This window comes from Adiantum capillus-veneris, chromosome 5 (genome assembly GCF_014529385.1).
Source record: "Adiantum capillus-veneris isolate H3 chromosome 5, ASM1452938v2, whole genome shotgun sequence".
In the NCBI taxonomy this organism is placed as follows: Eukaryota; Viridiplantae; Streptophyta; class Polypodiopsida; order Polypodiales; family Pteridaceae; genus Adiantum; species Adiantum capillus-veneris.
Window position 1 is genome coordinate 37,119,214 of NC_140935.1, and position 16,856 is coordinate 37,136,069.

A 16,856-nucleotide genomic window follows, 5' to 3' on the forward strand; every position below is an offset into this window, starting at 1 on the left:
TTAGCATCGAGCCACATAATAGTAAGCCATGTGCAATATTCTTATTTCCGCACGCGGCAGCATCGAGCCCTGCAGGCCTTATAATACAGCTACTAGCTGTGCATGCGACGTTGTTGGTGTGACCGGAGCGGGCATCGATTCGCTTACATATTATTACTATTCCTACTCTAATGCGTCGAGTACGACCTGCACTAGCTGCTGCTGCTGCTGAGGGCCGCGGCGCCAGCTCGCTATAAATAGGAGGCCCAGCCACCTCCTTCATCATCACCTGCCTCTCCTTCTCCTTTGTTTTTGCGTTAAGCATCAAGATGGCGCAGCGGCTGAAGTACACCGAGGATCAGCTGGCGAAGCTGGAGGAGCTGTCACTCGAGAGGAGTGCCGCATCCCTTCAAGAGTACGACATACACGGAAAAATCTTCTACAACTCCACCACCAAGACGGAGACCTGCGACATCCTGGTGCCGGAGGTGGGTCGCCACTTCGTGGGCACCATCACCAACGTGTCGACATCTGGGCAAGCGCCTGAGACCGACATCCACGGCAACATCCAGGTGCAAGGCAGCATTGAGCCGGGTCCCCACCGGCCTCTCCATCACCTTCTACACTCCCGCACGGGTGCCCAACAAGAGGCTTATTGCCAACCCTGTGCCCGGCTTCACCGATGGGGTGCGCTACCAGGGCATTGGTACTTGGCCTAATTATAATTAGATGTATCCATCAAAGTACAATGCTGCTACTGCCACTAGTTGTTATGCAGAGCAGCAACTTTGCCGCCCTTATAACTACTGTGGAGCAGCTTGACGTTGTGCTACTCTAAGCGCACCCGCCGCCTACCTACGGTCGTTTCTAAATAAAATAAGGTTCTTGGAGTGAAAGAAAACCAAAGCTCTCTCTCTCTCTCTCTCTCTCTCTCTCTCTCACACACACACACACACACACACGCACACACACGCACACACACACAGAGGCTATGTGTTTTATCTCTTGTTTTTTTTTTACAAAGTGGACATTTAGTCTCGAGAGTGGAATCTTTAAAAGATCATAGCAATCTTCATTCATCTAAATCAGTATCCATGGTGGTCTAAGGAATTCTCTCTCTCTCTCTCTCTCTCTCTCTCTCTCTCTCTCTCTCTCTCTCACTCATTGCATTGCCTACCACTGCCTTTATCTTTTGATTAACAGCCTTGAGATCAAGACTCGTCAGATAGATCAAGTTGATCTCTTAGGATTGATCTTATGATGTTAACTAGTGTGCCTTGATTGGTTTCGGAGGGTTTTGAAATCTAGGGAGGTGACGAGCTCACAACGGATACAGGTATGCCTTGGATGTGTTTGTGTGCATGAGAGAGAGAGAGAGAGAGAGAGAGAGAGAGAGAGAGAAAGAAAGAGAGAGAGAGAGAGAGAGAGAGAGAGAGAGAGAAATTCCATGGAAGAAGAGGAGTAAGAGAGAGCTTCAAGTGAAGAAGGAAAAGAGAGAAACGACGTGAAAGCAAAAGAGAGAACTGACCTACCTTTGGAGTCTGTTCTAACAATCCCCTGTATGTATGTGGGTAGAGAGAGAGAGAGAGAGAGAGAGAGAGAGAGAGAGAGAGACTAAGAGAGAGCTTCAAGTGAAGAAACGAAAAGGGAGAACCGACGTGAAAGAAAAATAGAGAAGTGACCTATATTTCGAGCGTGAACGCATAGGGTAGGTATGCCAAAAAGAATCCAAAATACGAAGTATTGGTATGTACCTGAATATCATGTCGTTGCTTAATCTCGAGACTTTGTACCACGTCCCCTTGAAGCTGCCTCAAAATCTCAATGAACTTGCGCCATGATTGAAAGTAGGAGTTACTTGATGTTTTAAGTAAAAATATTTTCAAATTATATAGATAGTAGATGTAAAGTGATGCATTAGGTGCATGGGATGCTCCTCACCCAATTTCCATAAACCGTAGCGAATGTGCCCTTCCCCCGCATACTTTGTTTTCTCCTCCAGTGTTGGAGGGGTACTTTATGATTCTCCTGTAGTGTTGGAGGGATCTTTGAGTTTTAGATACTGTAATTGCGTGAAGTGAAAAATTCATTAGCTTTAGTAGGTCGGTTGTTGTTGCTGGCTTCACTCGCTCTTCAACAAAATTTCTCTTTGCTAAACTCACCTAGCCGGCCTTGCTCTGATCTCTATATGTACTTTGAATACAATATATCATGAGTAGGCACTAGGCAATGCCAAATTTAGATGGAGAAGGGCTTGTGGTATGCTTTTTTTAAACATAGTTGACATTTACCCTTGCGATCGGTTGCTTGCAGTGCTGAAGATTGCAATAGTCGCTGCTTCTTCTTGTCAACAATTGTGCGTTGATGTTGTTGCAACCAATACAACTGGTGATCATGTCTCTTGAGTGCTGCACTGGTGTACCCGGTCACTCACAAGCCCACAGGACTATGCCAATATAGCATTTTGTCACACAGAGCTATTGCAGCTTCTTTCGCTGTTGTGGCTGTATCTAATACTCTATCACTCACACTAGGTTTGCTGCACTCTGCTAAATAAAAAGGGTCCGTAATAACAAAATCATGAGGTTTTAAGAAGATATCTCTTTTGCTTGGTGTGCTAGTCAGAGATTCTGCATTCAAGGTTGGCGTTGGGTTATCTGGATACATGTTCTCTAAAATAGGCAACTTCTCTAACATACTACCAACTACTGCAATTGTTGTCGAGTTTTGTGTTGGTAATGTATCCCACCTATGGAAATCCCCAACAGGTGCACTTTCAAACCCTTCAAGTGCTAAGAATTCTGATGTTGCAAAAGCAGGAGCTTCGAATGCTGTGAGTTTCACTGCCTTAGCTCCTACACGGTCATGCAACGAGGCTTCTTCTTTAGAGGATTTTGACATGGTTTCTAAAGACCAGCTTAACCATCTCAGTAGTAAGGTTCTGCTCAGCGAGCACTTCAGTAGCTCCTTCAAAAGTTACCACTGCATGAGCTGTGTTGCCGAAGACTTTGCTATAACGAAAATTGTCCTGAAAGCTAGTATCTTTGGAAGAGCTAGATGGAGCAGACTCAGACAAGAAACTAGTAGGTGGAGGTTGCCTTAAGTGGCCAGTTAGCAAAAAATTAGAATCATCTAAATTATTTGATTTAGAACAAATTTATTTATTGAGGCGTTTTAAGAGGGTAACCAATGACCTATGAATATGCTTGTGTGAAGTTCTTTGTCCTGCAACTACCTCTATCAGTCAATGTGCAGTTTGGACCTAGTCTGAAGGCACATCTTTGACCAACACTGCGCATGCTTCATCTAAAATCTCTAAGATTTGTTTTGTTGTGGTTTTAGCTAGTCAAGAAGCTTTCAACCGACAAAGTCAGCTTTGTTGCACAGGAAAAATATTTACAATTCATGTTGAGTCATTTGGATTGATTGACATAAAGCTACATAGAACCGAGTCAATGTAGGTAGAGATGCAATCCTGATAAGAAGAAGAGTTCTCCTGGTCTTCAAAATTGTTGTAGAGCGATTGAGTAAGTTTATGTAGAACCAGAAAGGTGGAGCACCTTGAGAGAGACGAGAAACATCAACGGCATCGAAAGGAGAAAGAGATGATCAGTAGAAACAGATGCGAGCTGGTGAGAAGCTACTGCGTTTATACGTCACTATGATTTTGTTGCCTGGTGTGGCAGTGGCGTTTGTGACTGTGCTTTTAATTTGGCGGTACCATCTATGCTTTTGCTGGCCAATTGGATGATGCCAAGTGGCATGGAAACCCTTGCGTGCTTTTTTGTGAGACTCTTAGGATATCAAGGTCAAAAATTTATTCTTTCTTCTCTTCTCTTATGTTCACTTCTCTTACTCTTTCTTCTCTTCTCTTCTTTGCACTTCTCTCTCTCTCTCTCTCTCTCTCTCTCTCTCTCTATATATATATATATATATATATATATATATATATAAAGACACACACACGAACACACTTACGCACATGCACGCATGCACACACACACATATGCATGTATCCATCTGCGTTTATCATAGACATAGCCACAGACACAATTGCAAACAACATGGGTCAAGATATGTTAATGAGCAAAGATCAATGGATTTAAAATACAACATATTTAGAACTGTAAAAGCAGCACAGGAGCTCAACAAAGTGACAAACATCATATCAAAATAGAGTGTCATGTTATACAAATGTCATGGCATAAAATGTAGTTAGTGATTCAAAACTTGATTGTGAAAAAGATAACTCGACCATCTTGGTGATCACTGCTGCCTTTATTTGACCCGCTAGCCCTCTTGGACCATGATCCAACGTTCAATGCATGCTCGTATGACAGATGAGTGGCCTACATCTACATAGTGTGGATGTCTGAGTAAGCATCAAAGACGGATATACATGGAAACATCTAGGTGTAAAGCAATAATGATTGGAGCTCCCATGCATTCAAGTGCCACAACACATTGATCGTCCTAAGAGGATCTTGTTGCCCTCATGAGCTATATATACCCTTATAATTGTGGAGATGTTTGTTGTATCCTAGGCACACCAAGCTATATATGTTGGTTTCTAAATAAAACAAGGATATTTAAAAAAACAAAGCACCTCTCTCTCTCTGTCTCTCTCTCTCTCAACCCTCAATATCATCTATTAGTTTAGGTTAGTACTCTACATGGTCAGGGCCTCCTGCTTTGGTCTCCAACTAGACCACGTCCCAAAATTCATGTCTCTACCCCAATTTTTTGTTGCTGATGCACAAATTGGCTTATGAATTACTTAAACACTTGCCATTTTTGGGTAATGGTAAGTGATCCATCAATAAAAAATTTGGGCGTTTGATTTAACTACAACATTCAGAATTGAATCTCAATTCATGGATTATAATGATACAAACATCATCTCCATCAAATGGCACAAACTAAAAAGGGCAGAGATAATTGCGAGATTCAAATTCAAGTGGTCCATTACCTAGATGTTGTGGTGGTCCTTACATGGAAGCAACAACTTAAATTCAATAATTTGTTTGAAATCCTAGTACAGTAACTATAATCAATGTGAAAAAAATACAACATGTTTGGTGTCAAAAATCTAGCGAACCTTCAAAATTCCTGAAACAACCAATAGAACACTCTTCCATGCTTTGATAGATTAGGGAGGGTTTGTTGAAGAAAAGATCAATCATGGAAGAATGATTGCATAATCTCATCCCAAAATTGTGCTCAACTTAACTTTCCAGATTTTTGCTCATCAAAGTGTACTGTATGTCCAATTCGATGCTATAACTACACATTATTGAACAATTAAAGCTAAAACATTTGGAGGCCCTTCAAATATATTGTTATAAAGACTCATGGGTTGCTTTACTTCAAATTTATCTTGCTACCCCTGATGACAAGCTGCTTAATCCCAGCCTATAAACATGAAACCTTATGTATATTAGAGCTAAAATACAACCTGGATGTCACCAATTTCTCTTACTAAATAGTCCATACATGCCTCTCTCTCTCTCTCTCTCTCTCTCTTTCTCACACACACACACACACACACACACACACACACACACACACACACACACAATCTTTTGGGTGTATCTTTGGTTCTTTTTATAAAGTGGATATTCATTCAAGAGTGGAAATGATAAGAGAGCTAGCATGCAAAGCAGAGAGAACATTTATTCATTTTAGCCTCTATGAAATTCTAAAGAATAAGTTTGGAGTACAAAATCTCCTTCTAAAAAGGGGAAGGATTCATCATGGACCATAAAGAAAGCTACGAAATCCAAGAGCTCAAAGTCATGGGGGATTTGTGGGGGATTTTCTAAAGATTAACGTATAGTACCATGTAAATGTACAAGAGACGATCAGGTCATAAAAGGGTGGGAAGTTGCATTTACAAAAGAAAAAGGTTTTGTATTTAGTGGTATATAATGGGAAATATGTGAATGTAGGCAATGTCTTCTTATTTTTACTAGGTAATTACTTGGGTCAAAAGTACATTAGGAAAAATGTGAACCCCAAAAGGACCCTTAAGCTTAAGGGGTGATTATGCATTGAAAAATATGAGGAGGGTGGTGGCCATAACTATACCCTCTAAAAAGTAGGAAGGGAGTGGAGGGAGGGGGTGGGGTCCACCATTCTTTCCTTTCAACATAAAATAATTCTCGTTTGCACCCTCCAAAAACCTTGAATATATCATATGGTAAAAAAAACTATCTTTTGCCAACAAATGACCATTTTCTCAGCCATTCTCTCTCCAAAGTTGCCCATTTATTTAAACCCATCCTCTCTCTCCAAGCTCTCCATAGTTGCAACAACTTGGAAACTGTGTTGAAGTAGTTAAAGTAGCTCGCATCAAAGGATAAGAAGTTGTGTATGCATGCCAAATCCATTGAGTCATCAGAGGAGTCATGCACAACTCGCAGTGCCCCAGTGATGGGCCACAAGCTCTAAAGAGACAGAACCACTAGAGGTAGTAAAGGTTAAACAGGTGAAGCATTTGACCTAGGTTTCATACTCCCCTTCAGATTATCTCATACAGAGGTCTTAGCTTTAAAGTTGGCTTAGTTGGACAATTGATGGAGAAGTTAGGCATCCACATGTAGCATTCTAGAGTTACCCTTAGTTTCATGGATTGGTAGAAAAGGCAAACGGAATGCCTTGTAAAATCATTACTAAGTAGGGCAGTAGAAATCCTGGTATTACGATAAGCATTTTTCCATAGCACTATGGGTGTCTCTTGAGAATTCCTTCTAGAACATCACTTGGGTACAGTCATTTTAAGCTTGTGTATGGCAAGGAGGCCATTTTACCAATTGAAGTGTAATTAACAAGCTTGAGAGTCCTAAATAGAGAAAGTGACAACATGAAGAAACAATTAAAAAAATGAATACTTGATCTAGAATGCTTGGAGCTAGGTAGAGATGATGCCATTAACTACTACACCACCTACAAAACTCAAAACACCTAAAATTTGAATAAACACTCACTCTACTGGTGGAAGGAATGCTAGTCTTTAGATATGAAAATATTTTTGGCACATGCAAGGATACAAGTTCATGCCAAGATGGGAAGAAACCTAGATCATTTTGTAGTAACACTCCAATGGCACCCATCGATTACAAAATGTAAACGGCAAGATCCACAAAACTAGAGTCAATGGATGGCGCCTAAAGCAATATTTTGAAAGGTTTGACCCCATTAGGGGAAATATAAACCCCAAAAGAGCCTTGTAAGGATTCCTAATTTTAAGGGCTTAACACTAGTTTGGTAACCTAACAGGACATAAAAGTGTGCTTTCAGGGATTTGGAAAAAAAATCAATACTACTATCATATGTACGTGTTGAAAGAAGTCCTTACATCAGCTCAAAGCTAAAACCACACTCTATTGAGAAACACTCACAATTCTTGATTATATGGTCATGAGGAGCAGTCAAAGCCAAAGGAGTGCTCAAAATGACCAAAAACAACATATTTGCTAGGCGAGCCCTATTTTACACAATGTACAAAATTCTCCAGTGTACAAACATATTTTTTCTATAAACATTAATGGGTTCTTAACCAATGTATGTGGTTGTTGTAGCCCCAAAATGTTTTGTTTGAAAGTAGAATTAAGTACAAAAAAGTTTCATTTTTCATATTCAGCTGACCTATCATCGATGTTTCTATGCCTACACCTATCCTTACCACTATAAATGCTTCCATATTACACACTTTGGTTCTTTACTTTTATGTTTAGGAATAGAAAGCATAAAAATCATCAAACCCTATCTTCATAAGACAACTTGGAACACACCTATGAAGTGCCAAAATTGTACGAATGAAAAAACTGGCTTCCACAATGTGGCCTTCTATATCACTTATAAACCTATCAAGCTCATGCCAAATTGAGATTGTATCGTTTTATTTGGAGCTAAGATTCAAAATGCACCATGTTGATTGAGTGAAATTTAGAAATTTGAAGACAATATGAGCATAACTCAAAATGAGTTTGATTTTGGTAGACTGCAAAATCACTCCCACCTCTGTGTTGTTTGCTATTTAGGGTCTTAGGGGCCCCAAAACTCAAGAAAGAAGAGTTATATAGTAATCACTCAATGACCGCACTCAAGCTTGCCTTATGATTTTAAAAACACCTTCAAAATATTCATCGAAGTGTGAATTTTACTAATAAATCAACATAAAGGGTTTTTCATAAATGGGCCATAACTTCCAATACATAGACTCTCCGGCTATTAGAAGCATGAAAACATCTTTATAATTACCCATGCTAACTCTGTAGCTTACCCATGCTAACTATGTATCACTTAAAAGGCCATTAAGTTGTGCTTAAGAGTGGTCTAATGCCTATTTTATAAAAATTGGCCAAAAACGGCACACCTTTTTCCGTTCAAGTTAGGTTTAAAAATGTTATTCAAACCAAACTCTAAAGATGGAATCACTAGCCCAAAAATTTCCAAGTTTTTTTCAAGTCATAAGGAAACCTTTGTGGGTATAGAACGCCTTAGAATCTACTTGGCATCTCAAGTAACAATTCTTGGAAGTTGTTGAGTTAAGAGGACACAAAAGTGTCCAAGGACATAAAAGTTTTATGTTACCACTCTAGTGTTAAAGTTAAAATGTGTGTGGTTAAGGGGACAAGGCCAATGATTAAGGGTAGTTTCATAGGTTTTTTTTAGGCTCTCATACGTTTTTTCTAGATCTAAATAGAGACTAGGGACGGGGAAGCTACATTCTCTCTCTACCTTTTCAAAGAGTATAAGGGAGAGTGGAAGAGGGGGTGGGGGTGGAGCCCATGCTTTCCCTCCAACATAAATAGACTTCCCATTTACGTGCATCAAAAGACCCTAAAAATTCAAAATTTTTAAAAGTTCCCAAAACCTCATTTTTCACTCTTCACGCCCCCCCCCCCCCCCCAAAACCTATTATATGGTCTCTCACTACAAGCTCCCTCATCTTCATCTACACCTTCATAGTCCTCTCTCTCAAGGCTCTCCATGGCTACAATAGCTATCAAAATTTTTCCAACCACCTCTTTTACCCTTTCATCTACACCTTCATAACCCTCCATTTCCAAGATTTCCATGGTTGTAGCATCTATGGAATCTCTTCCACCCTCCAAGCTTTCCATGGATGTAGCATCTATGCAAATCCTTTCAACCACCTCTTCTCCCCTTTTATCTACACCTTCATATCCCATAGTCTCCAAGCACTCCATGTCTACAACACCTATGGAAATGATTCCAGCCACCTCTTGTACCCTTGCCATGTTTTGCTGCTAGTTGAGGGCCAAAGATTAAGGAAAAAGTGAAATTTACTGTTTTTGCATCGTTTTTGTAGAAAATGTTGTTTTGCAGGTTGATTTTTAGCAAATCAGAGCAGGCTATGGAAATTTTGCATCACATAGCCGTCGAAGAGCGCAACAAGTGCAACAAGATTGTTTGAGTCGGACTTGGGCTGTTTTGGCTCCGTTTGGGAGTTATGGTCAGTTGAAGACAACTAGAATTTTAGGACTTTAAAAAAAGAATAAAATTTTTTTTAAAAATCTAACCTTTACGGATCGCTTCACGATCACGTTCTTATCTTATTCTCGCAGGTATACTTGGTGCGAAAATCGAGTTGATGAACGCCTAAAAAGCGGCTATTTTGAGAAGTCGCATGCTTTTCAAGGAAAAGAAGGATAAAAGAACGATGGGTGGTGCGTTTGGGGATCATTCACATATCTCCTCTTCTGCGAGTGCGAGTGTGAGTGCGAGTGCGAGTGAGACGCTGCATGCAAGCGGACTAAAGCTCGGGGGTGGTCGGGAGGTTCGAGCTACGTACAACGGAGTGCGCCCATATTCCATTGCAAAAATTCATCAATACAAAGATCTCTTTCTCTATCTTTTGTTGTTCCTGTGACAATTGGTATCAGAGCAAGTGGTTGATTCTGGACATGGAAGGATACGAGAGGATGATGAAGGAGCAAGAAGACCTGATTCGGCGACTACGAGAAGATCTAGAACAAGAAAATCGGGAGCGTGCTGAGGCTGTGCGGGGAAAAGAAGCATGAGAGCCTGATATCTATGTGGACCTTGATGGCGAACATGAAGGTGAAAAACATGCTACTCCACCAGGAAACAATAATCATCATGGCAGTGCTGGGGCACCTAGCGGTGGTGATAGTGGTGATGGTGGAAGTGGTGATGGTGGGAACGGTGGTGATGGATGTAGAGGTCGTCAACACGAAAGAGAACGGGATAACGGTGAAGCTGAAACTAATGAAAGGAGAGAACGAAGAAGGAGACGTGACGAAGAAGATACAGATGAAGATTCTGAAAAGGCAGCTTTGCAGTAAGTCTTCAAGAAGGCAAAGATTAACGAGTTTAATGGCATCGAGAAAACTGGCGAAGATCTTGAAGCATGGATTGAAGAGTTAGAATATTATTTTGCATTGAAGAAGTTCTCTGAAGAAGCGAAAGCAAAGGTTGCAATTGTTCATCTTCGACAAACAGCAAAGCTTTGGTGGAAAGCTTACCTTAAACAGCGAACAAAGGTTATTCCAATCACTTGGGAGGAATTCAAAACGCAAGCGTATAAAAGAGACTATTCTCCACACTATGAAATGGATAAAAGGATGGAGTTTTACAAGTTTCGACAGAAACCTGAGGACGAGCCAAGTCTTACTGTACATGAGTATAAGGAGAAGTTTATGTGACTTCACAAGTATGCACCTGAAGTAGAAGGAGAGGTATTGACAAACAAATTTATCAAAGGGCTGCATAAAGATCTATATTATCAAGTAAAGGGTACGGGAGCTACCGATTTTCTGGATGCTATTGTGAAGGCCAAAAATTATGAGAAGAAGGTGAAGTATGAGACCCGCAACCCTACTTCAAGCATAATTATATCTACCGGGAATAGAACGCAGAATAGGCCTTTTCTATCAACACCTCAGACAAACACTAAATTTTCTCAAAGGAATTTTACAAATAATCAGAGAAGTCAGTCTAGTAATTTTTCAAATCAGAATCATAATTTCAATCGAAATCAGAGTACAAATCAGAATGCTGTAAACAATCGCAATCAAAATTCGGGTCAGAATAATGCAAATCAGAATCAAAGAAAACGACCACCACTACGGTGGCAACATGATCCTTCTCTTCTAGAACGAGCAAGGAAATTTGGGTTGTGTTTCCGTTGCAGTGAGCAAGGTCACAAGACGTTTGAATGTCCAAATAAGGAGATCGATAAAGCAGTTCTTGCACGAATGGAAGCCAATATGAATGCGATGGACACTACGATTGAGGAAGCGAGCAAGGAAGATAAGTGATCTGAAATTCCTATGAAATGTATGAGAACATCTGTGCATCATTTAAAGACATCTGTTATAAGAATTCGGGGTAAGATAGGAACTCAAATTGTTAATTTTCTCATTGATTCGGGTAGTACGCATTGTTTTATGTCTAATAAGCTTGCGCAGACTTTGAAATTGAATTCTGATTTCCACGTTAGGAGACCTGTAGAATTTTCTAATGGGAAGAAACATTATACACAGGGTCATATTCAAAACTTACCTTTTTTGCTGAATAAAGAGAAACATTCGGGAGAATTTTATGTTATTGGCATAGGCAAACGAATTGTAATTCTAGGAATGGATTGGTTGGCTGCGAATCATGCATTGATTGATTGTGAGAAGGGTGAATTGGTTTTTAAAAACAGAGATGGTCATGCGATTAAAGCCGAGGAGAGAGATAGTAAATCACTTCTGATTTCTGCCATGAAACTTTTGAGAAGGGTGAGACAAGGGTGTGAGACGTTTCTTGTGTTTGCTAATGAGATTAAAGAAGAATCTGGGGATAAACAGAAAGAGACAAATCCAGAATTTGTAGAGGATCTCTTACAAGAATTTAAGGATGTGTTTCCGGATGATCTTCCTGATATGCCTCCGCCTAGAGCGGTAGACCATGCCATAGATCTATATCCAGGAGCAACACCTTATTCAAGGGCTCCATACAGGTTCAATATTGATGAGCTTAAAGAGCTCAAGATACAACTTGATGATCTTTTGAAAAAGGGTTTCATTAAACCTAGTGTATCTCCTTGGGGTAGTCCTGTGTTTTCCCAAAGGAAAAAGGATGGTACATATAGGTAATGCATTGACTATAGGGGATTAAACAAACAGACCATTCAGAACAAATATCCTCTTCCTTACATTGATGAATTGCTTAGACAATTGAGTGGCGCCACAATATTTTCAAACATTGATCTTCGTTCGGTTACCATCAAATCCGCATTAAGGCCGAGGACATTCCAAAGACCGCTTTTCGTACACGTTATGGGCATTATGAATTTACAGTTATTTTTTTGGTTTGACTAATGCACCAACAACTTTCATGTGGTTAATGAATAGTATTTTTCACCCGTATCTTGATGACTTCATTTTGGTATTCTTGGATGATATTTTTGTGTATTCTAAGAATGAATAAGATCATGCATTGCATTTAAAGAAAACATTTGAAGTTTTGCGTGAACATAAATTGTATGCCAAAGCAAGTAAGTGTTCTTTTGCAAAGGATCAGATTGTGTATCTGCGAAGAGTGATTTCTAAAGAGGAGATTCACATTGATCTTGATAAAGTTAAGACTATTGTGGAGTGGACAACACCTAAGTTAGTACGGGATGTAAGAAGCTTTATGGGTCTAGCACAATATGAGAGAGAACACATTAAAGATTTCTCTAAGATAGCAAGTCCTTTGACCAAATTGACCAAGAAAGACAAGGGTTTTGTGTGGACTTCTAGCTGTGAGACTGCTTTTGAGACCCTGAAGGCTAAAATAGCAAAAAATTGTGTTTTAAAAGTTCATGAGATGAGCAAACCATTTGTTCTGTCCTGTGACGCTAGTGGTGAACAATTAGGTTGTGTTTTGACACAAGAAGGAAGAGTGGTTGCATATGAGTCTAGGAAATTAAGACGACATGAATTGAACTATGCAACACATGATCTAGAATTGATTGCTGTTTTTCATGCATTGAAGCATTAATTGGCGTCATCTTTTGCTTGGTGTAAAATTTGAATTGCGTACTCATCATCAAAGCTTGAAGTATATTTTCACTCAGCCATTGTTAAATAACAGACAAAGAAGATGGATTGAATTGCTGGCTGAGTATGACTTTGATTTGAAGTATTTGTGTGGAAAAAAAATAAAGTTACAAATGCATTGAGTCGTAGGCCTATGTGTAATTTGTTGACTGTTGTGCGGTCTAATTTGATTGATGATATACATGCTGAAGTTGAAAATGATTCTTTTTATATGCCTATTTTGAGATTCTTGCCTGAAAATATTGGTGAGATGTATGAGAACAGATATCACTTGTATAAGGAAAATCTGTATTATTATGACGACTTGTGTAATCCTGCAAATTCTGCTTTTAGGAGTAAAATTCTGCATGAGTGTCATAATTCACCTTTTTCTGGTCATCCTGGATTGAATAAGACATATGAAAAGTTTAAAAGTTCATTATTTTGGCCGCGTACGAAATTGGATGTTAAGAATTATGTGTGTGAGTGCTTTCAATGTCAACAAGATAGGATTGAACATAAGAGGATGACCTTCAACCCTTAGACATTCCTTTACAGAAGTGGGAGTCTATATCCATGGACTTTATCATTAGACTTCCTACTGCTCGTGGAAGGTATGATTAGATCTTTGTGGTGGAAGATAGACTCACAAAACAAGCTCACTTCTTTCCTCTAAAAATAACTGATACTGCATTGACCATTGCACGCTTGTTTGTGAAAGAGATATTTCATTTGCATGGCATGCCCAAGAGTATAGTGTCTGACAGAGATTCTAAGTTCACTTCTCATTTCTGGAGAGCGAATTTTGACTCTATAGGTACCCAGTTACGCATGCCTACTGCTTTTCATCGTCAAACTGATGGGGAAAGCAGATTGAAGCTCGGGGGGGGGGTCGGGAGGTTCGAGCTCCGTACAACGGAGTGCGCCCATATTCCATTGCTCCTCTGTTGTATCAAAACTCTGCAAAAATTCATCAATACAAACATCTCTTTCTCTATCTTTTACTGTCTATCTCTATTATTGTGTTCCTATGACATTAGTTGTAATACAAAATTACGCAAACCATAAACTTTTTTTTGATATCCTTGTAATACAAAATTACGCAAACTGCAAACTTTTTTTTGATATCCTTGCAATACAAAATTACGCAAACCATAAACTTTGCAAAACTTACAATGTTTTTTAATATCCTTGTGCAATATATTAGTTGTATATATTGTGGTGTGTGGTTGTGTAGGTAGAGTCCGGCCACCTAGTGTGGTCAGACATGTTATGGTTGTAATTGCTTGATGGTAATATAAGGAGGTGCCGAATGAGAGAGAGGTACACTTGGTTTGGACGTGTAGGTAGAGTCGACCACACACCACAATATCTTGGATTTTGTTGGTTAGAGATACTCCTACTTAGTTTCTTAACCTATAAAAATAATTTTAAATTGTTCTATCTCTAACACATGCCAAAAACCTTCCAACAACATTGAAATTAACCAAAAAAGTGTATTGCATCTACAAATCAAAATGGAGAGTGCAACAAAAAAAATAATTCCACACTAGAATATTTGGGGCAAAAGTTAATAGCCATAAGCAGATATCTCCGAAAAAACTACCTCTATAAAACCATAGAAGGGTCCACAAGCCTTTAAGGTTGCATTAGCACCCGTGAACCTCCGAGTGCTTGGACTAACTCCAATTTTGTTAAAGCCGCCTGATGCATGAACTCATGAGCATGAGGTTCAAGACCAAGTACTTGCAGAAATATGAAGTAAATGTGCTTACATGGCATATACACAAGGCGCTTGCTTCCTGGTTTTGAAAATCCTTGCAAGTACATCTAGGAAAATATGACATTGTCATAGAGTATGTCACTCCCTTTGCACTTGACCCCACAATATTAACATAGAAAACATGTGTTTCATTGCAAACCACAATGACCTCTCGCACTAGCTCTGCTGCCATGGTTTTACGCACTTCAATCTTGCCATGAAACTCCTTTGTTGATCGTGATCTCCAATCTTTCCATCTCTAAATTTGGGACGGATCGATGCTGCTAGCAACTCTTTGGTTCAATGGAACTATTTCATGCATTCTTGATGTTGATGTAACTCCTGCTTGCAAAACAAAAATATTGGCTTGTAGGTGCGTTACCTCTTGAGGTTGCAAATTTGTGCCCTCTGCGACCACCCAAACATTGGGAGATGGACCTAGTGGCCCTTCGACTATGCTGTGAACCTTCCGGGTGTGCATATTATTGGAGTTACAAAACCAAATAAACCCTTCCACAAGGCCTCCGAATTATGAACCAGATGGAGGATATTTCGTGCGACCCCAAAAAAAGGAGTTGGCACCCCTATTTTGGCATCCGTTGAACAGGCATTAATGAACTTCCCAAATCGATCTCCATCTTTTGACACCACACCGAAACAAGTCATCTTTCGCCTAGGTTCTATTCTCCTTATTGCTTAAACTGATTTTGCTACATTTACTTCGGGATATGGGACAACATTTGAATCTTTTCTTGTGCGATGAAGCCCACCAATTGAAGTTGTCATTGTAACATACTCTGGCCTGTGGCTATCCTCCTCCAAGACAATATTTGCATCAGCAAAAATTGGCCTCTTTTTTCTAATACTCTTTTCTTGGAGTATATTTCTATTCCTTTCAGGACTATTGACACCCATTTCATGATACAAATCTTTCCCCCCAATGAGGCACCCGTACATCCCACCAAGCCAACCATGTCTCCAATGAAGCAATCTCCCCTTCAATGGCCATTCCTGTTTTCCAAAATCTTATAAGCTCTCCCTTACAATGCTTAGCCGCATTCTCTGTAGGTGCAGTTTTCCACTTGCGACACAAAATCTTGTGCTCCTCTTGAAATGCTAGACGGATGCACTTGACAGTATGTAGAACCATATTTTGCTCCCAATGAAACAAACATGATCTCTCTTTGTTTGGAGTAGACTTCTTTGCTCCTCCAAAATAAACAGTACGCACAGCATGGATATCCAATTGGCACTGTTTTCATCTGCCATAAATCCCCTGAACTTTGGCTTATCAAAACCCTGTTGCTTAACCACATTGTTCAACATCTTCCAAAATTCAATATGAGCATATTTATTTTCCACGCTAAACTGAGCAGTTGCAATGGTCAGCAACTCTCGTACATAAGGGTCATAGACATGCGCTGACATAATCGGCCATCCTTGAACATGGTGAACATGATCAAAGTGCACCCACATTTGCTCCAAATTATCTCCAGGATGCATGCAATTCACCAAAACAACTCCACTACCCGGTCCCTTAATTGACATTTTAAATACATGAGGTTGTACTTTATCACCCAATTGGCCTGGAAAAAGGATACTATGGATAAAAGGATATCTGCACTTGCTTCTCAAGTCAAGCACTGCCTCAAGACCTTTTGAAGTGATATTCTTTGATCTTTTTGCAGACTCCAAACTTCGTTCGACTCTCCTTTTATTTGACAGGGGAGTCATACTGACAAGGAATTCAGCAAATTCCAAATCTTCAATCATAGCACTTGAAGTTGAACCTGCTCCAATAAGCTTTTCCATGATAAGATCATTAGTGGTGGCTCGCTCCAATTGTTTCGCTGTCACCAAAGGCTCGTGACTTGCTCTATCAAGCAACATTTCATGTATGTGACTTTCAACCATCCGACTCCTCCCTTCTGCACATGTATTTTATAAAATATATATTAGAAATAATAATTCACTATATAATATAGTCACAACATGAAATATAAAGTGCTTCAAAAAATGAGCCAGATTTTAGTTTTTAAAGGACTAAAAAAGAACCT

At 39.7% G+C, this 16,856-nt stretch overlaps 1 protein-coding gene across 1 annotated transcript in view; it reads left to right on the forward strand.

Annotated features, from left to right (window-relative positions):
* The first annotated feature begins 269 nt into the window (after positions 1–269).
* The window catches only part of LOC147457155 (uncharacterized), a 150,896-nt gene continuing 134,309 nt past the window's right edge, over positions 270–16,856 (forward strand). The window contains exon 1 of the mRNA XM_086513533.1: positions 270–551. Within this exon, the coding sequence (XP_086369659.1) occupies positions 309–551 (243 nt within the window). The 5' untranslated portion in view covers positions 270–308. The remainder of the gene's footprint in view (positions 552–16,856) is intronic.